This window comes from Phacochoerus africanus, chromosome 7 (genome assembly GCF_016906955.1).
Source record: "Phacochoerus africanus isolate WHEZ1 chromosome 7, ROS_Pafr_v1, whole genome shotgun sequence".
NCBI classification, from domain to species: Eukaryota; Metazoa; Chordata; class Mammalia; order Artiodactyla; family Suidae; genus Phacochoerus; species Phacochoerus africanus.
The window spans coordinates 26,530,468-26,556,941 of record NC_062550.1 but is presented as its reverse complement, the minus strand read 5'-3'; the positions used below and the strand labels follow the sequence as shown (position 1 = coordinate 26,556,941).

General features: G+C 56.1%; 4 protein-coding genes across 7 annotated transcripts; 2 read left to right on the top strand and 2 right to left on the bottom strand.

The window, feature by feature from the left end:
- Nucleotides 1-2,836: 2,836 nt before the first annotated feature.
- On the top strand, nt 2,837-3,986 carry LOC125130390 (uncharacterized; the record flags this gene model as incomplete). The annotated part of the gene is made up of 3 exons (XM_047785747.1): nt 2,837-3,125; nt 3,295-3,388; nt 3,548-3,986. Coding segments are annotated over exons 1-3 (822 nt in total), but the record flags the coding sequence as incomplete, so codon positions are not given.
- B4GALNT1 (beta-1,4-N-acetyl-galactosaminyltransferase 1) lies at nt 3,295-10,339 on the top strand. The gene is made up of 11 exons (XM_047787054.1): nt 3,295-3,388; nt 3,995-4,213; nt 4,747-4,911; nt 5,042-5,148; nt 5,603-5,643; nt 5,795-5,975; nt 7,502-7,600; nt 7,738-7,928; nt 8,400-8,540; nt 8,794-9,034; nt 9,625-10,339. Exons 2-11 carry the CDS (start codon nt 3,996-3,998, stop codon nt 9,840-9,842), a joined length of 1,602 nt encoding a protein of 533 aa, XP_047643010.1. The 5' UTR covers nt 3,295-3,388; nt 3,995; the 3' UTR covers nt 9,843-10,339.
- A 102-nt stretch (nt 10,340-10,441) lies between these two features.
- LOC125131004 (solute carrier family 26 member 10-like) lies at nt 10,442-18,332 on the bottom strand. The gene is made up of 18 exons (XM_047787043.1): nt 16,974-18,332; nt 16,380-16,490; nt 15,488-15,645; nt 15,133-15,297; nt 14,729-14,881; nt 13,937-14,019; nt 13,644-13,791; nt 13,416-13,529; nt 12,651-12,728; nt 12,466-12,561; nt 11,972-12,078; nt 11,792-11,861; nt 11,602-11,718; nt 11,428-11,461; nt 11,266-11,348; nt 11,120-11,174; nt 10,898-11,004; nt 10,442-10,588 (listed from the first exon to the last, which is right to left on the bottom strand). The coding sequence occupies exons 1-18, from the start codon at nt 17,317-17,319 to the stop codon at nt 10,550-10,552; spliced, it is 2,064 nt and encodes a 687-aa protein (XP_047642999.1). The 5' UTR covers nt 17,320-18,332; the 3' UTR covers nt 10,442-10,549.
- An 816-nt stretch (nt 18,333-19,148) lies between these two features.
- Nucleotides 19,149-26,218, bottom strand: ARHGEF25 (Rho guanine nucleotide exchange factor 25). Of its 4 annotated transcripts, XM_047787049.1 has the most exons (16): nt 26,018-26,217; nt 25,608-25,731; nt 23,141-23,355; nt 22,923-23,018; nt 22,767-22,843; nt 22,535-22,601; nt 22,244-22,347; nt 21,996-22,065; nt 21,788-21,877; nt 21,598-21,690; nt 21,379-21,429; nt 21,112-21,189; nt 20,751-20,951; nt 20,431-20,611; nt 19,915-20,126; nt 19,149-19,604 (listed from the first exon to the last, which is right to left on the bottom strand). In XM_047787049.1, exons 1-16 carry the CDS (start codon nt 26,114-26,116, stop codon nt 19,494-19,496), a joined length of 1,869 nt encoding a protein of 622 aa, XP_047643005.1. In that variant the 5' UTR covers nt 26,117-26,217; the 3' UTR covers nt 19,149-19,493. The 4 variants fall into 4 exon arrangements, with proteins under 4 accessions (XP_047643005.1, XP_047643006.1, XP_047643007.1 ...); XM_047787050.1 differs by lacking the exon at nt 22,923-23,018 and having other exon boundaries at nt 26,018-26,218; XM_047787051.1 differs by lacking the exons at nt 25,608-25,731; nt 26,018-26,217 and adding an exon at nt 24,292-24,878.
- Nucleotides 26,219-26,474: the final 256 nt, after the last annotated feature.

Here is a 26,474-nt window from a genome sequence, read left to right as displayed (position 1 = left end):
TACTGGGATAAGCACTTCTCTTCCTTGAACTCCTTCTCTGACCACTGAGAGTCTTGTTGTTAGACTGAACCTTCCTCTGAGGCACCATCTTAGATCTTTCTTAACAAGGGATTCACATTCAGGTCCTTGGTTTCATTTTCAGACCATGTTTTCTTGAGTGTTCCCTACATATAATCTTTGCCTGGAAGCCATGTTTTTAAATTTTAGCTTCATTGGTCCTTGGAGAAGCTAGGAATTTTTAAACTCAACAATCCCCGGATTCTTTTTATTTAGCGTTCTTTCCTTTAGCTTATCTCTTTCTTTTCATGTTTTACCATAAGCAACAAGAAGAAACCAGATGGCACCTTCAACATTGTGTTTGGAAGTCTCCTCAATGAGATCCCCAGGTCATTAGGTATAGTTTCTACTTTCTCCCCGACTGCAGGTTATGGTTTTGCTAAATGTAACAAGGATCTCCCCTTTCCTTCATTTTCCCTACTTTCCTCATTTCCCTTCATCAGCAAACTCCTTAAAGGACATCAGCCTTCTATTAACACATTCTTTTACATTCTTTGATCCACTCCTCAGATTCCTTCCAGCTTTTCCCCAAGACTCAGTTCCAAAGCCATTCCCACATTTTTAGGTTTTATTATGGCAGTACCTCACATTTCTAGATTTTGGCTAAACCCAGAAGCCACAACCATACATGGGAGCCAGCTATATATGCTATTCTGTACTTTGTTTATTTTGCTTAACAGCTTTGGAAAGCATCCTATATCAGTATATATAGATTAACCTAGTGTTCCATTGTCTGGTTGAATCATATCTTTACATTTTAACTACTAATATTTAAAATCTAAATGATTAGCATTTTAAAACTATTACATTTAGAATGGATAAGCAATAAGGTCCTACCGTACAGCACTGGGAGCTATATCCAATCTCTTGAGATAGGACATGATGGAAGATAGTATGAGAAAAAGAATGTATATATATGTATGACTGGGTCACTTTGCTGTACAGCAGAAACTGGCACAACACTGTAAACCAACTATACTTTTTTTTAAGAATGAGGGAAAAAAAAGGGAGTTCTTATCGTGGCTCAGTGGTTAATGAACCCAACTGGTATCCATGAGGACACGGGTTCAATCCCTGGCCTTGCTCAGTGGGTTAAGGATCCGGCATCGCCATGAGCTGTGGTGTAGGTCGCAGACATGGCTGTGATGTTGTAGGTCAGCTGCTACAGCTCCGATTTGACCCCCTACCCTGGGAACCCCCATATGTAGCGGGTATGGCCCTAAAAAGACAAAAGAAAATAAAATAGGGAAAAAAAGAAATGCTCCAAAATAACCAAGGGCAGAGGGAACAGCCAAAATTTTTAAAAATCAGCATTTTAAATGTTACTAGATTGGCCAATTGCCAATTGCTCCAAGTTGTACCAATTTACACTCACAACAACATATGTATGACAGTGGCTCCTTCTCCAAACACTTGGCCAATCAGTTCGATAGCAAAGTCTTTGGTCCTTACTAATTTGGTAATCAAAAAACATTTCACTGTTATTCTAATTTGCATTTTATTTATTATGAATAAGGTTAAGTACATTTTCATATATTCAAAAGCCATTTTCACTTTTTCTGTCAACTGCCCAATCATGATTTTTGTCCATTTCAGGGTGGTTTATCAAAATGTTTTAGAGCTCTTAAGAAAAGCAATCTTCATCTATTGTACATATTGCAAATATTTTTTCAGTTTGTCACTTCTCTCTCAATTTCTTATAGGAATTCCTTCACCCAAGTTTTTTATACAGGCAATTTTTTTTTTAATTTTTTGCTTTTTAGGGCCGCACCCACAGCATATAGAGATTTTCAGGCTAGGGGTCCAATGGGAGCTACAGCTGCAGGCCTATGCCACAGCCACAGCAACGCAGGATCCGAGCAGCATCTTCGACCTACAACCACAGCTCATCCCAAAGCCAGATCCTTAACCCACTGAGTGAGGCCAAGGATAGAACCCACAACTTCATGGTTCCTAGTTGGGTTCGGTTCTGCTGGGCCACGACGGGAACTCCTACAGGCAAATATATTAATACTTCCTTTTATATCTTGCTTAGAGATCTCTTCCCCACTCCAAGATTATAAAAAGCAGACTCCACGATTTTACTTTTTTTTTTGTGGTTTCATTTTTAATACTAAAGTATTTGATAAATTGGGAATTTATTTTGGTGTAAAGAGGCTGAGAATCCCACTTTCCCCCCAGCTGATTTGTCACTTCTTTGTACACAATTCATCCAATAATTCATCCTTCCCTCCCCCGGCCCCCACATTTTCATTATGTTGTACATTTCCTATATCTTTTTCTCTATTAAACCGTGACAAATCTTTTATTAGAACCATGGAACCACAGAACTCAGGGCAGCATCAGGAATCTAGATGCAAGAAAGGGAGTCTACGGTCTGCAGCTTGCACACAAAACTACAACTACAAGCCACTGCTTGGGATTTCCTTCCTCTGACAACAGTGAGCAGTCAGAAGAAGCAGGCAGGCCCTTGAACGGAGTGTTTGTTAGATCATTGAGTGTTTTTAGATAATGGGGGGGGGGGGCGGTGAGGGAGGGCTGGGGGAGGTGAGGATGGGAGGAAGGCTGTGAACCTGTCTTTGTTAGCCAGAGTCTATTTTCCAAGGTCTTCTCTGGCTTCCTTCTCTAACTACCCAAATCCTCCTTAAAATGGGGTTACAGGGCGTCTCCGCCCCACCTCTTCCCAAAGCCCTTATCTCTTGTCCTTGCTCACAGTCTCAAGGAGGGGGCGGCTCGGAAGGAAGAGGGAATGGGAGTGACTGGGACTTGGGGCAGACGGATGAGGTGCCAGGGTTCGGAAGCGAAGAGCTGGGAGTGGGAGGGCGTGGAGAGAAGAATCTTCGCGCCGCGCCGCGCCGGCTTCGCGCCCCCGCAATGTCCTCGGCGCCCAACAGAAGGCGCCCCGGCGCTCGCCTTCTCCTCTCGTAGCCGGATCCTCCGCCGCAACCAGCCTGGGAGCCTAGCCGCACGGCGCCGCGATCCGAAGAGCCGGGCGGCGGCCCGAGCCCTCCTGGCCCGGCAAGTGGGACAGGGTGCCGGGGAGCCCAAGCTTTGTTCCCGGGACTGGGGTACAGCGGTTTCTCGACTCCGACCCCACCCCCCGCAGGAAACGCCCAGAGCCACCCCAGCGCCGTGGTCTACAAAGCCGGGAAAGTCCGAAGGCGGGAGGGGTCGGGCGCACTCGGGAGGCAGGAGGATCCCCCTCAATCTCAGGCTCATGCCCGACTCCCCCATCAGGCCGCCTCCAGCCTCATGAGGACGCCCAGGCGGGGTCTGAGAGCCTGGAGCAGCCTGGACCGAAATTTTGCGGCGGCCTTAGAGCGTTAGACAGGTCAGTGCCGGGGTGGGATGAGGGGCCGAGCTGGAGGCGGGAGGAGGCGCGCACGCTGGTCCACCTTGTCCCCCGCCCAGCTTCCCCATTCCATTCACCGGGTCACCTCCGCCAGAGCCACCTAATAGCTTGGGCGTGATTCTGCATTTTTCATGACAGGCAAGGTATGGCGCTGCCCTCTGCAGCCCACTCGGGGCCAGGTGATGCTCGAACTGAAGGGTTGGGGTGGGGGATGAGCGGGCCAGGGGAGGCGACGGGTTCGGGGACAGCCGCTGTTCTAATAAAGCGATGCTCTTCTACTCATGAGCCTCCGCGTCGAGACCACTACATCCAAAGGTCTCTGGCTTCAAGATGCCGGGCCTCAGGCGTGAGAGGAAAGCGAGATGCGGGAGAGGGCGAGAAGAAAGAAGGCCGGGAGACCCGAGGCCCGGGGAGCGAGGGGAGGGGGACGCGGGTACCGATTCGCTATGCAAATCCTGGCGCGCGAGCTGTGGAGAGCGCCCCGGGGGGCCGGCGGGAGCCTCCAAAACCGCGGAAGCCGAGGGTCCCAGCCCACCCCTTCCCTTTCCCCCCATTATCACCCTCCCACCCCTACCGCCCACCCAGGATGCGGCTGGGCCGCCGGGCCCTCTGTATGCTGGTCCTGCTGCTCGCCAGCGCCTCGCTGGGGCTCCTGTATGCGAGCACCAGGGTCGCGCCGGGCCTCCGGGCACCTCTTGCGCTGTGGACGCCCCTGCAGGGCAACCCCAGGCCAGAACTGCCAGGTCTTGCTCCCGAGCCCCGGTACGCACATATCCCAGTCAGGATCAAGGAGCAAGTGGTGGGGTGAGTGCAAGGAGTGGGTGGCACTGGCTGGCGGGAGGTGTGGGAAGCTTTTGTTTCTTGTACTGCTGTGCTCTTGATGCCTGGGTTCTCCTGACTGGTTGGGGCGGGGGGGCCCGAAGTGGGAGGTGGAGGGGGCTACTGAGTCATGTGCTGAGAGGGAGGGAAATCTGTCCTCCCTGAACCTTGTCATGGTGTGGGAAAGAGAGAGTGTGCAGTCAAGAGAGGGCCCTGATTTGTGGGTCCTGGTGATTCCCTACAAAAGGAGAGAGTCCAGATGGGGTCCTGACTGTGGGTCAGCAACTCTGAAAACCTAGCATTTGGCCCTATTCTACACCTCTGTAAAAATCCAGATTTGGGGTATAAGTCTTCCCGTTGGTGGTCTCTCCTGGGGGCTCTTTGAAGAGCAGTGTTTAAGGGGACAGATTTTGGATGGGCAGGGTTGAAGGGCCAAGGTGTGGGATGTGGTGTAAATGTTTTGTGGGATGAGTGGAACAACATGGCTGGGTCCTGAGGACACTTCCTCCCTGTTCCAGGCTGCTGTCTTCAAATAACTGCAGTTGTGAGTCCAGTGGGGGGAGCCTTCACTTCCCCTTCCAGAGGCAGGTCCGAGCCATTGACTTCACCAAGGCCTTTGACCCTGAGGAGCTAAGGGTTGCCTCTGCCTCAAGGGAACAGGAGTTCCAGGCCTTCCTTTCAAGGTACCAGCAGGAAAGTAGGGCATGGCCCTGCAGGTGGAGAGCAGCAGGAGGCCTTGTGGGGGGCAGTGGCAGGAGGAAGAGCCTGCCTCCCCCTGACTCCTCCTCTGACCTCCCACTCCTTCACCTCCAGGAGCCAGTCTGCTGCTGACCAGCTGCTCATAGCCGCTGCCAACTCCCCGCTCCAATACCCCCTGCAGGGTGTGGAGGTCCAGCCCCTCAGGAGCATCTTGGTGCCAGGTGGGGAGAGTGGCTCTAGGGGGTGACCCAAGCCATTCTGGGGTGGCAGAGCCCAGGTTGGGTGGGGAACACTGAGCCCAGATTGGAATGGGAGGTGAGGGACCTCTGATGAAGGGAGACTTGAGCTCAGGGAGGGCTCATGAGGTGGAAGGTGGGGACAGAAGGGATTCTAGGGTTATCTGGAATGGCCAAAGACAGTGACTAGAGAGGTTTGAGGAGAAGGATCTATTCTTTTGCTGACTGACCAAAGTTCGGTGGACAGGTAGGGCAGGCCACAGAAGAGCTACTACATTAAGAGAAGAGTGGAAAATCAGTCACTCTAGGCTATGTGTGCCTGCTGTGGCCTCAACAAGAGGGATGGGGGAGACGTTCTGTGCTGTGTGTGGTGAAAGAGGGAAGAGAAAGCAAGGATTTCCAGGTTGTCTGTGATTCGGCCCCCTCTCTTTCCTCCCAGGGCTAAGCCTGCAGGCCACTTCCAGTCAGGAGGTCTATCAGGTGAGAAGAGACAGGAAGGAGGGGAGGTCAGGTGGACATTAAGGATGCTGGGAGGGCAACAAGGCTGCCAAAGGAGGGAGGGAGGAAGGAACCAGGAAGGCAAAGAGTGGGTCTGGGGCCTCACCCTGCACTCTCCAATTCCCTCCCCCAGGTGAATCTCACTGCCTCCTTGGGCACCTGGGACGTGGCAGGAGAAGTGACAGGAGTGACTCTCACTGGAGAGGGGCAGCCGGATCTCACTCTCGCCAGCCCAGGGCTGGACCAACTCAATCGGCAGTTACAACTGATCACCTACAGCAGCCGAAGCTACCTGGCAAACACAGCAGACACAGGTGCGAGGCCTGGGTGCAGGTAGTAACAGGCTGGGAGAATACAGGGAACCCAGAAAGGCAGGAGTGGACAAAGGGCAGAGGGTGTGGGAGACACTAGGGCAATGGCCAGAGCTGCCCAGCCACACAATGGGCATTTCAGCTGGGCCAGCAGGGCCAAGGAGGGAGAGAAGAGGCCTTTGTTCATCTGGAGCTGGAACAGGCCAGAGGGAAACCTGAGCTTGGGTATGTCCCCCCTTCAGGCCAACCATGGGGGCCCCAGGAAGTGACCTGCCCCAGGAGCCAGAAGACTCAAGTTTGGTTCCCAGCCCACCACTTACTAGAGGGCAAAGGGCTTTACCTTCCAGAGCCCCCATTTTTCTTCTAGCAAAAGAGGCATAACACAGCCCTCCTGCTTCTCTCCAAGGCTTCTACACCAAACCTGCTCTCACTTTTGGGCCTTTGCACTTGCTATTCCTTCTGCCTAGAATGCTCTTCCCCCAGATTTTTGCACAGCTGGCTCCTTCTTGTCATTTGGATCTCAACTCAAGTGGCTCCTCTTCACTAGCACATTACGTGTCTTATTTTCTATTCAGTACTTATCAGTATTGGGAATTTTCTTTTTTTTTTTTCTTTTTGCCTTTTGAGGGCCACTCCCGCGGCATATGGAGGTTCCCAGGCTAGGGGTCGAATCGGAGCTGTAGCTGCCGGCCTATGCCAGAGCCACAGCAACTCGGGATCCGAGCCACATCTGTGACCTACACCACAGCTCACGGCAACACCAGATCCTTAACCCACTGAGCAAGGCCAGGGATCAAACCCACAACCTCATGGTTCCTAGTCGGATTCGTTAACCACTGAGCCACGACAGGAACTCCTGAATTTTCTTTTTTCACTTAGCCTGGAACCAGACTAACTAGGTTCCTATCCCAGCTTTGCTGCTTAACAATTGGGTAATTATGGACAAGTTAATTTATCTGTGCCTTCTTTGTCTGTAGTAGGAATCTACTTAATCGGGCTATGGGGATGATTAAATGGGTTCATATATTTAAGGTACTTTAAAAGTGCCTGACACATAATAAATGCTCAATAAAGGTTAGCTTTTAATTAAATCTTTTATCATCTTTCTCCCACCCACTAGAATGTAAGTTCCATGGGGATAAGAACCTTGTGTTTTTGTCTAATAGGGCCTAGAAAGGTGATTCACAGAATAGGCATTAAATTTTTTTTTCTTTTTAGGGCCACACCCACAGCATATGGAAGTTCCCAGGCTAGGGGCTGGCTGAATCAGGGCTGTAGCTGCCGGCCTACACCACAGCCACAGCAACGAGGGATCCCAGCTTCGCCCTCGACCTACACCACAGCTCACCACAAGACCGGATTCTTAGCCCATTGAGCGAGGCCAGGGATGAACCTGGATCCTCATGGGTACTAGTCAGGTTCCTTACCGCTGAGCCATGATGGGAACTCCCGGCATTTACATATTGATTTACTGAAAAGAGAATGTTGCCCAAGCCCTAGGGACCATATCTAATGTCCTTTCTTTCCAGTCCGATTCTCCACCGAGGGACATGAAGCTGCCTTCACCATCCGCATAAGACACCCCCCCAGCCCTAGGCTGTACCCACCTGGGCCTCTACCCCAGGGAGGTGAGACTGGTGTGCTTAGGGACATAGATCCAGCCCTGATGGGGAGCAAGTTGGGAGAGGGCAGCCCTGGGAGATATCTCCCTGCTCCTCACTCCCTAACCCTCTCTCTCTGCACCTAACCCTACCCTTTGTCCCAGCCCAGTACAACATCAGCGCTCTGGTCACCATAGCCACTAAGACCTTCCTTCGTTACAATCGGCTACGGGCGCTCATCGCCAGCATTCGCCGCTTCTACCCGACGGTCACAGTGGTCATCGCCGATGACAGCGACAAGCCAGAGCGCATTAGCGGCCCCCACATCGAGCACTATCTCATGCCTTTTGGCAAGGTGCGCAGCCAGCGAGGCTGAACCTCGCGCCACAGGGCACCGGGAGGGGGCGCACCCTCAGTCTGCAATCTAGAGTAGCGATTCCAGGGTTATCTGCCTCGGAATCATTGGGGTGCCTGTTAAGCAAGAGGATTTCTGGAAAGTAAGCTCCATGGGAACAGGAATCGTGCTGTCTTATTCGCGCTGCATTCTTAGAATGGTGCTTAGCACCTGGTGGGCGCCAATAAACAGTTGACAGAATGATTGAACTCATGAATTAAAGGCATTCCAAGACCCTCCCCCAGAACACCGACTCAGAGTCTCTGATGAGAGTGGAGAACTGTATTAGTTAACTAGCTCCTGGCCATTCGTAAGCACCCAAAAGTCTGCCGAGGGGCACAGGCGTTGAAAAGGATTGGGAATTAGGAGGAAAAGTAGCAAGGGCTGTGGCCTCTCTCGACGGCATCACCAATCGTACTTACCCTTCTCCAGGGCTGGTTCGCCGGCCGGAACCTGGCTGTATCCCAAGTAACCACCAAGTACGTGCTGTGGGTGGACGACGACTTCGTCTTTACGGCGCGTACGCGCCTAGAGAGGCTTGTGGACGTGCTGGAGCGGACGCCGCTGGACCTGGTAGGGAAGGGGCCGCGGGATGTGGGATGGGAGAAGGCCTCGGGCGGGCTAAGGCCGCGGCGTGGAGACCCGACCGAGAGCAGCGAGCCCTGGGATGGGAGAGAACGACGAAGCGGAGCCTGGGGGACTGTCTGGGAGTTGCAGGGGTGAAGCCGAAAAGGACGAGGCAGGGGAACCGCCCAGTGGGAGAGGGAGCCCAGACCTATCCCCTTCCACTCCGAGCCCCGCCTGCAGCCATCCTTCCACCCGGCAGGTGGGGGGCGCCGTGCGCGAGATCTCCGGCTTCTCCACCACCTACCGGCAGCTGCTGAGCGTGGAGCGCGGCGCGCCAGGCCGCGGAAACTGTCTCCGGCAGAGGCGAGGCTTCCACCACGACCTCGTCGGCTTCCCAGGCTGCGTGGTCACCGACGGCGTGGTCAACTTCTTCCTGGCGCGCACGGACAAGGTCCGCGAGGTCGGCTTTGACCCGCGCCTCAGCCGCGTGGCGCACTTGGGTAAGTGGCGCCCCCTCCTGGCTGGGCCCGGCAGGGACCTTGCGGGGCGCTGGGCCAGGTACGGTGCGACGGAGGCCTCGGTACTACTCCCCGGCCACCCCCACGGAACCCACGGCTGCCATGGAGGCCCCTAGAGCAGTTCGTGAAGATTTACCGAGACCTGCGCCGGGGTAAGAGAGAGAGCTTCCACCCTCCCGGCCCTGAACATCATTTAAACCTCCAGGGCCAGTACAGGCGCTGGGTCTACATTCAAGTGCCCCACCACTGTCACCTCCAGCTCTGTCCCACTCCCTGCCATAGCCCCTGGTTCAGACCACCTCGCAGCAGCCCATTCAGTATTTATTAAACCTCTGGGTGTGTGTGTTGGGGGAGAGTGTCCGTTTTCAAAGCACAAGCTAAGTATATTGACTCCATTTTGTACCGAGAGTAAAACTACAACCCAAAAGTGCTGACTTACATGCCCAAGGTCCTTAGAAAGGGAGTCTTTGCAAAAGCACCCTCCATGTCCTAAATCTCAGTCCTCCCGCAAGGGCTGGCCCTCTGCATCCTCAAGACTATTCACTGTGTAATCCCCTTCCCTCCACTCCCAGAATTCTTCCTGGATGGACTTGGTTCTCTTCAGGTGGGCTCCTGCTCAGATGTCGTTGTGGATCATGCCTCCAAGCTGAAGTTGCCTTGGACATCAAGGGATGCTGGGGCAGAGACTTATGCCCGGTACCGTTACCCGGGATCATTGGACGAAACTCAGGTGGCCAAACACCGCCTGCTCTTCTTCAAACACCGGCTCCAGTGCATGACCTCGGAGTGATGGTCACTCAGGGCCTTCCAACTGTCAGGCTGGGCCTGCCTCCTTGTCCTTGCCAGAATTTCTAGCAAACCCCACTGGCCACTGACCACTCTGCTGACTGTGCCCAATCCCCCTCAGAACTGGATCCTAAACAGGGGCTTGTCCTGCTGATGCTCGTCCTTTCTGTGAGTGCCCAGGGGCATGATGGAGCCATAACTCATCCCACAGCCAGTGCCAAGTCCTCCCCCCACCCCCTTCTCATGGGGCAGGAAGTGGGGGGTTGCTTTCCAAGTGCCAAAGAGTCCATGGGGACTCTAAGACCCTAAAGCGGAAACACCCTCCTCTCGTCTCCTTGGGACTACGGAGATGGGGAAGCCCCCAACATATATTCCCAGGGCTGCCCCGCCTTCCATCTCTGGATACGGGACTCTGTGCAGCAGCTACAACTGCACCCCCATGGAGAGACCTGGTGACTCTGGAGCTGGTATGGGGGCTGGTGAACACATAGGTGAAAGCCATTTGTAGTGTGTCTCTGCAATGCTGTGGGCTTGGAGGAAGGGGCACCAGGGGTCCATGTGCAGACACCCAGACTCACTTCGTGAACCCCAGAGGCTCTCAGCTTCATTTTTTTCAGCTTCACTTTATTAGGAAACTAAGTAAGGGGGCTCAGGGGCCATGGCCCTCCTCACATACATATTGTTGGGGCCCTTCCACTCCAAGCGACCAGGTCAGACCCACACTGTGCAAGTCTTTGGACCACTGAGCTCCTAGAAAAGGGAAGGGACATGTCAGAAACAGTTTAGGTGCCCCCCTTCCTCACCCAAGACTTGGCAGTCCTCTGAGGGGCACACCACCTGCTTTGGGACCTTAGTTCCTCAGTTCCTCACCCTCGGCTGGGCCCAGTCTCCCTGGCTTATTATGTCAACTAATCATTTCATGCCCACCCCTTTCCTTCATCCTCCTCCTCAGCCCCCTCCCCAAATCCCACTGCCTGTATCTTCAGCCACTGACACCTCTCCCTTGGCATAGCTCAGCACCTCTCCTGGCTTCCACTCCCGTAGCTACTGCCTCCTCACCAGTGTCTCCAGGGCATATGCAGCTGCATCCTGGACACTCACAAACAGTTGTTCTGGGGACACTCTGTCCAGGAGTCCTGCCTGGGTCAGTGTCCCCAGCACTGAAGCTGTGTGGAGAAGGGGTCAGGCTCTCAGATCCTAAGTCCACACGGTGTCCTCTTCCCTCTGCCCAAGTGTGTCATTCTCCAGTCCCCTGGTCCCTCCATCCACCACATCTCTCACCATTACACTGAGCCAGAAGCAGGTGGATTCCAGCATCTCGGCACCGGCTGGCTAGCTGTGGAGGGGGGACAGGGGCTTAAATCTGACATGAGCGCGTATGCACAGCGTGATGGGGGAATTTCTCCTTAACCTACCCTCTTCCTCACCTGAACCACGTCTCTAGCCCCTGCAGCATCTGCAAAGGGAACACCACTGCAGTCTAGGACCACCACTCTGACAGGCTCAGCAACTAGGAAGGGAGAAGGCAGGAGTACCCAGATGCCTCCAAAGGTCACGTCCACATCTCCCTCCTTGTCCTCCTATCTCACCTGCATCAGGTGGGTCATCTGTCTTTGGAGCCTCCTGTGGGTAGAGAAGGGTAGTCACCTCCTCTGAGACACAAGCACAAACATGCAACCCTGGAGCCTAGTGATCCCCCTCAGAACACCCACCTGCCTCCCACCCCCAAAGAAGCCGCACTCCCCTTTAACCAAGTTCCTCACCTGGCCGCCTTCTCCAAGCCTCAGATGCCACTCCAGGATGCGGCGAAACTGCCCACGGGTCCCAAAGTAGAGCGGTGTCGGATAGCTCAGGACGAGGAGCCCTGGGACCTGGAGGAGCTAAGGGGTCAGAAGATTAGGGAAACATCCAAGCCTGATTTCCCCCTTCCTCCTTCAGCTATAGCCCACCCACCTTGTGGCTCTCTCTGAGTGGCCTGTAGAGCTCTGTCCCCTCGGCCAGTCCAAGTGCCAGGCACTGTATCCTAGGCAGGAAGCTGGGGTCAGATTCCCACTGGACCCGGCAGGAGAGTCAGCCCAAGCCCTCTGTTCTCTGCCCTCCTCTGATCTCGACTCCCCGCATCTCTGCTCCCACCTCTGGGTGCGGCAGACCACAGTCATCATGGAGAAGACCACACCTACAGCCAGGCCCAGGTCCACACTCAGGGTCACGACAGCCACCCATGTGACCATCCATACGGCCTGCGGGACATGGACAAGAGTGAAATGCCCAGAAGAAATGCCAGACCATCACTGCCAGGGAAAGGGGTCCTGGGGCAGTGGCTGTCTGGGCAAGTCATGGGGAGGGATGGCCCAGGAGAAAAGAGTGACAGAAGGAAGGGGTGGGAGGTATCTAACAGGGGATACACACCAAACATAATGACCCCAGACCTTGAACCACCTGAGGAGTTACAAATATTCAGGTCTGAAGAGGTTCGAGTTCCACCCTCCACCTTGTCTCTGAGTAAAGGGGTGGGGGCGGGAGTTGCAGAGCTTGGGACAGGGACGATTAGCTTGGACCCAGGACAGAGGCTGGGGATGCTGGGAAAATGGGAGGGGGCATCTGAGGGTAATGCTGCCATGTCTCACAAAGTCCACGCGGCTGATGCGCCATAGTTGTGGGAGTTCCCGCATCTGGAAGAACATCTGGCGCATGCTGGAGATGTTGATGCAGGCCAAGACAGCCTTGGGGCAGAGGAGGTAAGCTGACCACCCCAATGAGCTGGGATACAGCCACCCCTGCCAGCCACCCCTCCTCCTCCCCTGCTGCTTACCTTGGGCAGATAATAGAAGAAGGGCCCCAGCCACAGCAGCACAGACAGGACAACCATGCAGGAGAAGAGGCCTGCCAGCTAGAGGGAAGAAGGGACAGAAGCAAAAAAAAAAAAAAGAGCCTCACCAGCCCCTGCGTGACAGCTGGTCTCCCTGCCCACTCTGCCTCATTCTCCTTGGAAGGCTCCCTCCTCCCCAGTCCCCTTCCTTACTCCTCAACCCCCTTCTTGATCTTCTGCTGCTCACACCTACCTTTCGCCTCCACCAATTAGATGTCTGCCATTTGCTGGTCTCCCCCAGGATGGAGCACAGCATCCTTATTTTTGTAGCCTACCTTCCTCCTAAAAGCCACTGTTGGCTGACCCTAAAAGCAGGCTAACCACATGCTTAGGGCACCAGCAAAGTACAGGAAACCAAAAGTATTAAGAAGAGAGTTTGATATATGATATTTCTTTTTAAAAGAAAATGTGCTCACAAAGAAAAAAAAAACAGAATTTTGTCTCTTAAATACATTTTCCAGATTAGAATTATTCTTATTTTGAACTAGACAGAGGGCATCATAAACTTTTTCAGGGCCTAGGGTCTACAAAGAGCTTAATGCACCTTCTCTTCTCTATCTCCTACCCAGATAATTCCACCTCCTCACTTCTCGCACGGGTTCCCATCCTCCACTCTAGAGCTGCCACCCGGGTATCTACCACCTGTTCCACCCCCATCAGACCTGGATGCCCCTCCCCCCTTCTCCTCACCCAAGGACACGCCCTTACCTGTGTGTTCCCACCAGCATCCACTAGTAGGCTGGTCGTGGCCAAGGTGGCCGAGTTGGGAAAGCAAGAGAAGAAGGAGGAGATGAGGTTGGAGACACCATGGGCCAAGAGCTCCTGGAAGGATGTCGTGAGATGAAGGAGAGAGAGACAAAGGCATGGTGGGGAGTGGGGCCTCACATAAGGGGGTTGCCTCCTGAATGAGGCTGAGGTCGGCTCTCAAAGTCACACCTGGTTGGAGTCAATCGTGTAGCTGTACTTGTCTGCATAGATGGAGGCCAGGGAGGCAGACACTGCAAAGGTAACCATTGCCATGGGAAGCGAGTCAACCAGAATCCTGGGCAGCTCAGCCAGGCTGGGGAGGAGAGGTTGGGGAAATCTGGAGAGAGAGGGATCCATGGTGAGGATGGTCTGACTATAACAAGGATATAAGAGAAAGAAAATAGCATCGGGAGGGACAAGAGGAGGTGTTGGGTGGGAGAGTTGTGAGAAAAGAAAGCTGGTGCCTTTTCGTTCTCTCTTACCCTCCAGGCAGCAATCCCACTATCTGGACATTGTATCTTGTGTCCAGGGAAGAGGCGAAGCAGAGCACGGAGGCCAGAAGTACCTGGGAAAGAGAGCAAATTAGGGCCCTCGATGGAGGCTAGACAGGGTTCAACTAGAGAGAGGATTACGATGCAGGATTAGGTGGTTGCAGGAGCCCAGTAACCAGGGGAGCTGGGATGTGATTAGGACGGGTGCCTGACGGCTGATTTAGCGTGAAGGAGAGTGGGGATGGGAAAGAGGAATGATATATGCCTGGAGCTATAAAGAGAGATGGACCAGGAAGTAAAAGGGAGCTGCTATGAGGGATGGTAGATATCAAGAGGTACTGCAGAGCCATTCGAAGCAGGAGAGCTGGGTTATAGCTAGGAATATATTGGGTGTCTTTGGAGACAAGGAGTACTTGCTTAGTTGGGGAGGGAAAGAAATGTAGGTAGACGTGGGAAGAGAGATAAACCATGGAATTAAGCAGTGAAGGACCCGGTGAGGGGAGAGATGGGAGTACAGGTGTTGTGGCGAGAGACACCGCAAGGGGGCGCTGTAAGGGGGGAAGACGGTCTAGAGCCAGCTTTGTGAGAAGGGACAACCGTGTGGGTGGGGGATTTCTGAGGGCCAAAGTGTTCTGGAACGAGGCCTGGAAAAGTACACGTGTGAACAGGACCTCTAGTCTGTGACCTCTCCGCACTCCACGAGGGGGCGGCAGCGGCCAGGTTCCTACCGAATGGGCAGGGTCTGTGCAATGCACCGGGCTGGCACCTGGGAGCCATCCTCACCATGACGATTTCCCCTGGGATCGGGGTGGGTAGCCTGTCCCGGAATCTCACGTTCAATTCCTTGACTGGCACGAGCAGCGCCAGACTGAGTGCGGAGATGGTCAGTTCGGCCGGGCTGCTCCGGGGCAGCGCCGTCAGTACAGCGGCCAGCGTCTGCAGGCAGGAGCATTAAGCAAAGGATCTGGGGCCAGGGTCGAGTACCCTCAGCGCAGAACCACCAGACCGAGAGAGGCCCTCTTTTCTATCCTTCTACCTCCGCAACAGCCCTCATTCAGCCACGTAGTCCAGACGTTTTCTCCGCCCCAGGCACACACTATCCCTCCACTCTCCCTCCTTCTTTCCCTTTCGGGTTTCCCTCTTCCTGAGACCGCTAGAAGCTTCTTTGCTGTTCTCTCACCCCCCACCTTGAAGAGAGCGAAGCAGCCGATCTGACGCGGGAGCGGCAACCCCAATAGGCTAGGCAGCTGGGACACGAGCACGTGCAGGGCAGCTCCGCTGGTCAGCGCTTTGACCACAGGCTCCGACAAAAAGGTGGCCAGGACGCCGAGCTGCAGCGCGAACATCCCCAGCTGCAGGGGAGAGGATGCGCCATCGCCACTGGAGGAGAAGCAGACCAGCCCCGGAGCAGTGCGCCAGCTTCTCCGCGCACCTCTCCCGCCTAAACTGCCTCTGGAGACTTGTCCCTCCCTCTGCCCTGGCCCAATTCCCGAGGCCCCCAGCGTGAATCCCCCAGGGTCCTCCCCCAAGGTCCTCCCTCACCATTAGTGCCCCGCTCCCGAAGGCCATGGCGGCAGCCGCACCAACCCGCTGAGCATCCAACTGTTCCCTCTCAATTCCACTCAGGTTCCTCTCAAGAGGTTCGGGCACCAGCCGCTCCACGGCAGAGCCTGTCATGAGACTGAGTACAGCGAAAGTTCCTAGGGCCGAGGGACAAGCGCAGAGATCACCAGCTGTGACGCCTGGGGCTCAGCGAGAGCCCAGGTTCTGTGCTCTTAACCCCAGGATGCTGCCCTCAGACCCCCGCTCCTAGAAGGCTGCAGCTCAGATGAAGGCCACGGGCCAAGAGCTTGGTGCAGCAGCCAGAAACTGAGGGTGAGGGAGGAAAGGAGGGAACTCCCCTCTGCAAAAACTGCCCCCAGACTGCAATGCTGCCTCCTTCTGCAGACACCCGGCAGACTGCATGCTCTTTTGGGTGAGCTCTCCTCTCCCGCTTCTAAGTCCTAGAGACGTTCTTTTTTTTCCCCATTTTTGGCCGCCCCGCAGCATATGGAACTCCCAGTCAGGGATCAGATCCCAGATGCAGTCTCAACCTTAGCCGAAGCTGAGGCAATGCTGGATCCTTAACCCATTGTGCCAGGCTGGGGATCGAACCTTGTTCCAGTGCTTCCAAGATGCACTGATCCCATTGCTCCTAGAGACATTTATTTTATACATATTTCATGAGGAGGAAAAGTCTGAGTAAACTCTGGCCTCTTTGCACCCACTCAGCACCCCCAGCAAGCAATGCCTAGGTCAGCAGTTGATAGCAGGGTAGCGACAGAGGCGGAAGGGAAGGTGGAGGACTTGAAGAGGGGAATAAGAGCTAGGGAGGGAATGGAAACCTCAAAACCCTATCCCTGTCACCCTACCGAAAAGTCACTGGATCACTCACCTGTAGACAGGTGTCTCCCAGTACCCAACAAGGTGTAGATGAGGACGGGGAAGAAAGAAGTGTAGAGCCCGAACACTGGGGGCACGGAGGTCAGGAGGGCAAAAGCCATGCCTGGGGGAACAGTAGAAGAAAAGTTCTTTGGTGGGGGTGGGGGGCAGGGGGCAGGGGGCAGGGTGCCCAGCCCCCAGGACTGGCATTTGCTTCCTTGCACTCTTGGAGGCTGGCACAGGGATGCTAAGTCACACCACGCAAGGGAACTGAGGGGTTAATGGGCCTCGTGGGAGGTCGTGGGACGGACAAGGTCAGAGATCCGTGTCGGAGTCCTGGGGGGCAGGCGTCCTGTCCAGCCTCTCTCCTGTTCCCTGAGCCGGAACATGTCCAAGACTTCTCAGAGGAGAGCACAGATGAGGGGAGCTAGGGGTGGGGGGATCTGATGGAGCTCCACAGTCCTTACCCAGAACTTGGCCTCAGGGCCCTGTTGCCGAACCTTCAGCCTCACTAACCCACTACTTCGCTCCTGGTTCCCAGGCCCGGTGCCAACCCGAAGCCCTCTAGGGCTTGGGCCCCTGACAGGTTGGTGTTGAGGCCGCTTACCCTGGGGCACGTGCACAATGCCCACGGTCACTCCGGCCACCGCATCCCCGAGCAGCCAAGCCCGCCAGCGGTAGTGGGGCAGCCACCGCAGCGGGGGCAGCCGCGCCAGCAGCAGGCGCCACGCCCCCGGTCCGGAACAGGCGCTGGCCCGCCGCCGCCTCCACTGCCGGCGCAGCCGGGACCAGCAAGGCTCTGCGTGCAGCTCCGAATCCTGCTCTGCGTCCCCGAAGAGCTGCTGGAACCGGGCCTGGGTAAGAGGTTCCCTGAACTTGGAGCCCAGGGGGTACTTAAGGTCAGAGGCCTCTCCCAGGCCTGGGCAGGTCCTGGTGCTCCGTAGCCCACTCATTTTGCCCTCGGCCACCTCCAACTCCACCCAGTCTTAAATACCCCTCCAACCGGCTGGCCCTGAGTCCCGCCTCCGTGAAGCAGAGTCCAATCCCGTCCTGGAGGGTGCCCTCTCTTGGGGACCTTCTACAGTCAAGAGACAGCTAGCTGTACCTTGGGGAAGGGGGTGTCTCTAAGTTAGGCGTTTCCTCAGACATCCTTGGCCAGATTGCTCTCTTTGGAGTCTGCTACTGGGGCTGGGGGGAGGGGGGCACTTTGGAAGGGTGTAGGAGCCAGAGAGACAGGCCAACCCACAGGCGCGCCCCAACACCTACTACTTACCACTTCTAAGGCTTTTGACTTCCTCTCTCCTTTCTGATTCTGCACCTTGGGCAGAGACAGACCCTGACTCCTATAGGGTTAATGATCATTCCTGGGGCTGCCGCATTCCCCGGGACAGGAGAGAGTTCAGAGGGGTTCCAACCTCCCCTCCTCCCCCCAGACCCAGATCCTCATGGGGCACAGCTTGTGCCCAGAAAGTGTAAGGGGCTCCACTGGCATCAGCGGTTTCACCAGCTACCTAGGTGGGAAGCAGCTGCATGTATTGGATAAGGATGGACAGAGAACCGCCACTCCACACCTCTACTGGGAGTGACTGGGACTAAATTCCCAGTTCAGGGGCTCAGGGGGAATACTGAACTGATAGGGGATTTTGATTTTATTTCTCAGAAACCAAAAACACTGAAATACTACTCATTATATTCCCGCGCTATTTATAAAGGTGGCACTCAACAACACATTTGTGCTTAAATCAAGTACAAAAGGGTCACCTGCCCACCTCATGTACCCCTGTGGAATCCTGTTTATTTGCCCCATCCCCTCCTCCATTCACAAGAATCCTTAGCACCCCTCCCTATCACCCTCTGGTCCCCAGTCCCTGACCCCAAAGCCCTGGGGGTGGGGTACAGTGAGGGTGGATCTCCCCTCTTCAATTCCTCCTATTGTTCCCCAGAAGTCTTATCTGGGCTGTACGTCCTGTCCCCCCCCTTAGAGATCCCTCCCCCCATTGTGGCCAGAGAGACCTCAGGCCCACAGGGAGGCTCCAGCTCCTCCTCACCCTCCCACCCCAGCAGTCTATTGTCTGCTGAGGAAGCTCAAGTACATGTGACTGAGCCCAGGGGACAAATGGACACGGTGGACACATGGATGCCCAAGGACCCAGGACAAGGCATCTGGACATGGATCTCTGCATGCCTGGCTCTTTCTCTCTCTCCCAGGGGGCTGTCCCAGAAGTTGGGTGGGGTGAAGACCCCTTTGGACTTTCTACTCTTGGATCTATGGCTTGAAGAAGAATCCTTTCCTGCTCAGCACGGATATGCCTTATGACCTCCCAGACAGCAAAAATAAGGAGACGCTGAGCCAGAAGGGGCCACAGCTTCCAGCATCCTCTCCACCTCCCCATGTTCCCTCAGCTGAACACGGAGGCCTCAGAAGGAAAGGTGCACTGGGCATTTGGTGCTTTAGAATCTGGGTGCCGGGTGGGGGTGGGTGGGCTCTCCAGTGGGATTGAGAACAGAGGCCAGATGGGAGGGAAGGCAGGTCTGGGTATAGGGGAGGATACGTCAGGGTTCTAGGGTTTCCCAGGAACAGTCTGAAAGATGCTACAACTGCAGGTGAGGAACAAAGATGGGGTTATCATCTTTTATCTTACACCCCTCGCCTTTCTTCTTCCACCCGCTCGCTCCTCAAATGACTGATGCCAGGCGCCAACTGCTCTCTTCCACACCCCTTCTCCCCACTTACCCCTACTTCCGCTTCCCCTTCCCCTTGCCAAGACAGCAGCCTTGGTGATATAACAAAACCTTTATTCTCAGAAAACAGAAAAAAAACAAAATCAAAAACAAAACCAATACTTTCTATCTGGCCCTAGCCCTCCCGCCCACCCACATATCCTCCTTTTGGGGGGACCTGTGATGCATGCATAAGGGTGGGAACCAAAGGAACTGTGTTCCTTGGGCAGAAAGAAGTCCTTTTGAGTCAAGGTGCCCTCCTCCAGGTTGACACCGCTCCCAGCTTTGCCCACCCTCCAGACACACCAAGAGGGAGGAATTCTGGGACCATGCCAGAAGGATTGCCCTGAAGTTCCTGGGGGAACAGAGTGGCTGAGTCAGCACCACCCCCCATGGCCTTCACCAGTTACAGCTCATCTTCATCCAGCTTGGCGAGTCTGGCTTGGCAGGGAGGGGTGTTTGGAATTGGTGGAACTGGAGGAGAGTCATGAGGCGCTTGGGGGATGTCACTGAGGGCCTGAGGAAAGACTTGCATCAGAGGATTAAAAAAGTTCCAGAACCCACCCTCACTCTTCTCTTGTCAACGTAAGCCCCTGGCCAAGTCACCCCCTCTTGCCAGACATCTTAAATTATCGGAGACCATCAGCTTCTCCCAGGGTTAAAGTGGAGTGAGGGAGGGCAAGAGGTGACAGGAAGTAGGAAGAGGCAGACACAAGGAAGGTGGTAGAAAAAAGGAACGATACGGGGGAAGGAGGTTGGGGGATCCCGGAACAAGAGAGGCCTTCCCCCCCTTCTGCCCTACAACCAGGGAACTCCAGTCCTCATACCTGTGTGTCCAGGGGCGGGGGGGCTCTGGCCACCTCCCCTTCGGGCAACAGCAGCAGGGAGGGGAGAGAGCCATTGATGGGTGTGTGTGTGCTGACCTGGGCCCGGTCTCCAGGCCGAATTCTCCCAGGGCTCCCCACCCTAGGCCCTCCTGGCCGCCCCAGGCTGTTGGTCTGGCTCTCCCGTCTCTGGTACTCAATGGGTGACTGCAGTGCTGGGGCAAAGAGAGGAATGGAAGGACGGTTACAGCAGAGACACACCCTTTCCCAGGGGCTCTGCTCAGGCCATCCTCCCACTCTGCAACCCCCCACCCCGCCCTGCACCGCACCGCAAGGACTGTCAGCAATATAAGTTCCTTGGGGTTTTGGGGGATTCTGAGATACCAAATCTTGAGCTAGTAGTAGAAAAGCGGGGGAGAGGGATGGGGAGAAGCAGGCACTGGAGACTGAACAGTGGAGGGATTTGGGAGATGGAGGGGCTGAGGGAGCATGTCGGGGGAGGGAGGGGAGGAGCTTCACCGTTGAGAAAATCCCTCTGGCTTTCCAGGATCTGAGCCACTTGCTTGATCCAGGCCTGACTGACGGCAGGGTCCACAGTCTGCAGGACATAGCGCTGGACCCCACCCTCTGGCCCTCTGGAGGTCAGTGCAAATCGGCAAGGGTCACCTTGGAGGTTCCCCTCCAGTCCCAGGCAGCTCACCTGCATTGGCAGATAGGAGTTAGTCCCCAAATTCTTCAGGCTCTCTCTGGTTCCTGACCCCTCCAACAAACCCGAGAGCTAGACACCCTCTGAGAGGCCTCCCCGCCCATCCCAGTCATATGGGGGATCCCCTCCCCACCTTGATGCTGCTCTTGTACACATATCCAGACTGCGTTCCACCTCGCACTCCTCCTCCCAGGGCCTCGCTGAAGATGACAATTTGCTCAAAGAGGAAGACGCGCCTCTCTCGACCCCGGGAAGAGAGCAGCCCCCCCGCCTCAGGTTCCGTGACCCAGAATGTGTCCTGGCCCAAGAGCTTCCCCTGGGCAGTGAGTTTGCCCTAAAACCAAAGGAGAGTGGCCTTCGAGAAAACACACAAAGAGAAAAGGGGCAACCCTCTGCTCCTCCCTCCTTCCCCTGACACTTCCAACCAACCATGGGGTCAGCCCCAGGAGAGGACAACTCCCCGTAAGGACCCCACGAGTGCTCTGGCCTCATACCTCAAAGCCCCGAAGTCTCCCCAGGGTCATCATGTCATTGCAGCGCTTGGGTACAAAGCACATGACCTCCACAGCTTGCTGGGACACAGGTAAAGAGAGGAACATGGTCATGGTTGGGAAAGAGGCCTCATCGGACCATGTTTCGACCCTCAATCAGCCTCCTCCTAAAAATGAGGCCGCTCTACACCACCCAAGGAGCTGGAGGAATCCAGGACACGAAGAAGATAAGGTGGGCATGATGTGTCCTGTGAGATCTGGGGTCCTCACCTCCAGCTCTTCGGTATCCATCCCAGCTCTACTATAATACTTGAGAAAATCCTAAGACAGAAAAGAAATGCTCAGGGAGACCATGAGGACGTCCTGCCCTGGGGACCCAAGTGCAGACCCTCAGGAAGTCTGGGGAGGGAGCCTGAGGAACCCTGGGAAGATGAATGAGGACAGGGCCATCCCAGCCAGCTGTGCCCCCAGGGAACAGGTGGCCCTGACCTTGAGCAGCAGCTGGTATTTCATGATCCTCTGCACTGGTTTGATGAGGAGGTCATTGAGCTGCAGGCGGTGCCCCAACTGCTGCCGGAGCTCCTGGGGACAGGGACAGACAGAGTGGTTTTGCAGCCTGGAAAGCCTGCTCGTGCTGATGATTCTGTTCCCCTTCCCCCAAGGCATCTCGGCCACTGACCTCAAAGTAGCTGTCCCCAAATTCCGACACCACATGCTCGGACTTGGGTTTATTCTGACAGTAAACCACATACATATGCAGTCGGCGCTCCTAACAGGGGTAAAATTTAAGAAAGAGTAGAGTGAGTGACGAGAGGGCATATCGCCAGAGAGCCCTGACCCACTCCCAGAGCCCACCTCTCCTGGGCCCCCACCCTCTCAAGGCTCACATGTTTGATGAATAGCTGAGCCAGCCAATCAGGATCCTTCAAACACCGCTGTAACTCCTGCAGGAAATAGCTGCACCGGTAGGCAGGGAAAAGGCAGGTCAAATACCCTCACCCCAAGCAATCCAGAGCTCTCTGCCCTAGTAGTGTCCCCCACAAGTCTCTCCAGACATTCTTCAAGCAACACTGGGCCCATGGGTAGGATACAGACAAATGCCCTTCCCCCTCGCCCTCAGGGATCCACCACTCACTCTCGATGCCACTCGTAGATTTGCTGGATGTTCCCAAACACGATCCTGTCGCGGCCTCGGAGATTCTCAGGGACCCCCTGAGCAGCCATGGTGGCCATATAACCCTGTGGGAAGGTTGGGTGGGAGCATCCGTGTGTGATGCCAGCCCTGGCAGGAACCTCCCCTCCCCAAGAAGTCCAGGATGTAGGGGAGCCTGCGAAAGTGGGAGAGAGGAGCACCAAGGCATCCCCCAACATTAGCCCTGGGGAGAGGGAAAGGGCAGGGCCAGGGCTGGGAAAAGAAGGGAGCTACCTCCACAATCTGGCCCAAGTCGTCCACATACATTTTCTCTGTCTCTACCAGTTCACTCAGGACATACCTGGGAAGAGAACAGGTTAAGCCACTTCCTCCCTCCTGGACTAGAAGCCCCTTGGTTCCCACAGCCAACCTCAGAGGAAATTTCAAGTCTCAGATCTAAAATGCGAGAGACAGACATCTGGAAGTCGTGAGGGGTCTCGGGAAGGGAGAGTGTGCGGACACTTACATACTCCTTTCCAGAGCCGCCTTCTTCTGTTCCTCCTCACTCTCAGAAGCTTGGGATAAAGTCTCCTCTTCAGGTGGCTGGAAGGACGAACAACCTAGAGTAAGCAAATGGACGCTCTTGGGAGAGAGGAGCTAGCCCAGACTCGTTTCTTCATACCTGCGTCTTATCCTGAGGCCCCCCCAACAAGGTGGTCAGCAGGGTCAGTTCTGGCAGCTCCTCTCCTGTAGCTGGAGCTGGTTCCAGCATCCAGTTCTGGGGGCCAGAAGTCAGGGACAGTAGCTGTGTCTCCCCAGTGACCAGTGGCCCCCTGGATGCCCTCTCTCCCAGGGTCCTTTGTGGATGTCCTACATGCTTCTGTGGTGTTCCCTGCTCACCTCGTATGGTCCAGCCCGGCCACCATCTCCCTCAGTTTCCACACTGAGACAGTGTTTGGAATGATCCAACCATCTTCTTAGGCCACTGGCTGGCCCTGGGGGGCCCGGGGAACAGGGGCCAGAGCTGAGGCCAGAGCTGGGGCCAGAGGGGGCAGCCAGACCCGAAGCAGCTGAAGCCGAGATACTCCCCTCACTGCCAGCAATGGAATAGGATTCTAATGGGGTGGGGAAGGGGGGAGAAAGGGGGGTGATAGATATTGCTTCAGCTCATGATTCAGGGTCCCCAGGGAGCTCCCAGAGTCTCCGCTCTGTGATGCTCAGCTCCTCTCCCTCAGGGCTCACTCTCTTGCCATCCTCATCTTGGGTGGCCAAAAGAGAAAATTTCCCCAGGACACCCTTTGGGAGGAAGGGCAGTAAACACCTGCCCCCCCCCCAATGGCTGGAATCCCCAGTTACATGTGGAGGTTCCCTCATATCCTGAGCATGGCACCAATATGGGGGTGGGGGCAGCCATCTGGGCAGACACTGGAAGCTGGGGGTAGCCATCTGCTCTCCTACAACCCTCCCCCTTCCCATGGGTACAGACCATTCTCTGAGAAGGGGGAGCCCATCTGCCACCCCTAGCCCCCTCCTCCACCAATTGCAGTAATCACCATAAAAAGAAAAGATGCCTGCAGCCCACCTCCCCAACACTTGGACAAAGCCGATAGAGGGGGCAATTGAGGAGAGCTCTCCGCAGGGTTATCCTTGGCCTGGTTTGGAGGCAGAGGAGCTGTGATTTGTGATGAAGCCCCTGAGAGACCCCCCCTCATCTCTCATTCCTCCATTCCCTTGTCCCTCTTCAGATCTGAAGTGGATTCTCAGCAAAAGGATTTGAGGGAAGATGTGGTTCTGGGCCTCAGGGGACTGTGGATGGGTTTTTCTCATAGTCAGTTGAGAGGTGTCCCTTGCCCCTTCCCCAATTTCCTTAACTTGAACTGACAGAAATTTGGAGGCAGAAGGGATCTTAGAGATCGCCTATCAAGTCACTTTCCTGGAAAACACGGATATAGTCTCCAGCCTCTTAAATCCCTAGGGCTGGGGCATAAGAGGAGTACTGACCCTCTGCCCACCCCCGGCTCAACACTGGGCCCTTGCGACCTCACACTCACCACGTCCCCCCCGGGCGAAGCAGCAGCCGCATTTTGCCAGCACTTTTCGGATCACATGGGGACAGGCACAGCGACCCCCCTTTTGCCCCCCCCGCATGGCGCCCAGGCCCCCCCGCACCCTCCACCCGGGCCGGCCATGCAGGGGGAATCAAGGGGGGCGGGGATGGCGCAGGGCGCACACCCCCCCTCCCTCCTACCCGGCTCCAGGCTGGGGGAGGGGGGGAGGGAGGGACCGGGGAGGGGGGGTCCAGCGGTAGACGGAAGTCTGGTCTGGAGGAGAGCTGGGGGCTCTGCAGAGAGGGCAGCGCGGGGCCAGGCCGCCGAGCTGGGCGGGGAGGGTTTCCGGAACCCAGTCGGTGCGGGGCCTGGGGTCCAGATGTCCAGCGGGGAGGGGAGGGATGGTGGAGGAGGCTGGGCCGGGATGCGGCAGCCGCTCCAGCTCCGTCTCCGGCCTCTCAAGTTGGGGGTGGTTCTAGGCCCGGGCAGGGGAGTAGGTGGGGGCCGACTCCCCGAGTCACTGGCGCTGCGCGGGTCCGGGCAGAGCTGCGAGCCGAATAACAGGCCCCGCCGCCCGGCCGCCGCGGGGAGGGGCCTCTGCGGCCCAGCTCCGCCCTCTCCCTCGCGTTCCCCCTTCAGCCTGTGCCCGGTTCCCGCCCCAATTCCCCCTCCCCCAGGCACCACCACGTTCCTGCTCCACGTCCCCAGCGCCTCCGCCCCTCCTCTCCAGCCTGGGCTCCCCTGTCCCGGGTTCCCCCTCCCTCCTGTATCTCGGGCTGCGGAGCACGGGGGTGGGGGTTGAACGTGGCGGCGGGGTCTACCAGGGTCGCCCCTCGGCCTCTGCGGCGGAGAAGAGGGCAGCGAATGGGGCCTTGGCCTGTGCGAAGATGTCCTGGGGTCGGGATTGCCCCTAGCCGCGCAGGGGTGGACAAGGCCCCCCAGTAGGGGTTGCGGGGATGGAGAGCTTTTTGTGCAGAACACAGCCCAGGTGCCGCCCTCTCGCCGGACCCTTCTCTCCTCCAGGCCCTGGGACTCCAGCTGAGGCTAATCACCAATTAAGGCGAAGTCCTGGAGCCTGAGCTGGCCAGGGGCCAGGGGTGGGGCGCGGGGAACACTCCGCCAGCGGGGGCTCGGGACCCGCTGAGGTGGGGGACACACAACGGACTAGAGGGCGAGAAGAAGCGTGGAGATCTGAGTGTTTAGACGGGTCTCATGCCAATTAGATGCAAACCTTTATGCTAATAAGAGCAGTATAGTTTTGAATTCGCCACTTGGCGTTGGATGGCAAACTGCGCCCCACCCCACCCACAGCTTCTTACCGGGCAGCCGAGCCCAGGCGGGGACCTCACGTTCGCGCTCCCCTCTCTGATCCCTCTGATCCGTCTCCGTACAGTTAGACTCTGGTTCGGCCGCTCCTGGCCCTAGGGGGCTTCTCTTGGGGGGCTGCGGGGACAATGATGGTAAGGAAACCGCCCTCCAAGCCCGGCCTGGACCTCCCGCCTCCCCTTCTCCCTCCTGTCAAAATCCACTTTGTTATAAAAGGGTCGCCAAGGCTGGGGTGGAGGGAGCAGTTCACCCGGAACGTGCCTATGGTCTTCTTAATGGAACTCTTGGATTCCTGCGACTGTCCCGCAGAATTCTTGCTTGCGGGTAAATTGAGTTGTGGGGTGCAGCCATCCTGAAGCCCCTTAAAGAGACCCCCGAGCCCACCATGGTCCCCCTTTCTTACCCACTCCTGCCCGGGTAGGGCGCATGCGCGCAGCATGCCCCCCATAACCCCTAGTATCCGGTCAGTGCGGCCAGGGGCGGGGCGGTCCGGGGGCTTCATGCTGGACCCCTACCCTCCTCCAAGTTTCAGAGCCGAGGGGGCGCGGAAGCTGGGGGGGCTCTGAGGCCTGCGTGCGTCCGGGGAGTTGCCGCTGCCGAATCCGCCCCCCGCCCGGCTCCGCCCCCACTCCCACCCCAGCCAAACTTTTCAAAAGGGGTAGGGTTGTTCTTTTCTCTACAACTGTAATTCCACAACAAACAAATCCTCTTAATCGTGACTCCAACGTCGAAGCACGATCCAGGGCTTCGCAGTGTTATCTTGGAGCCCACTAAGTACATGCAGTTTTCCCAGGCCCTCTGGAAGCAGAGAGCTTGGGTGGACACACAGGGAGTTCCCGATCACCACTCCCTACTCCTTC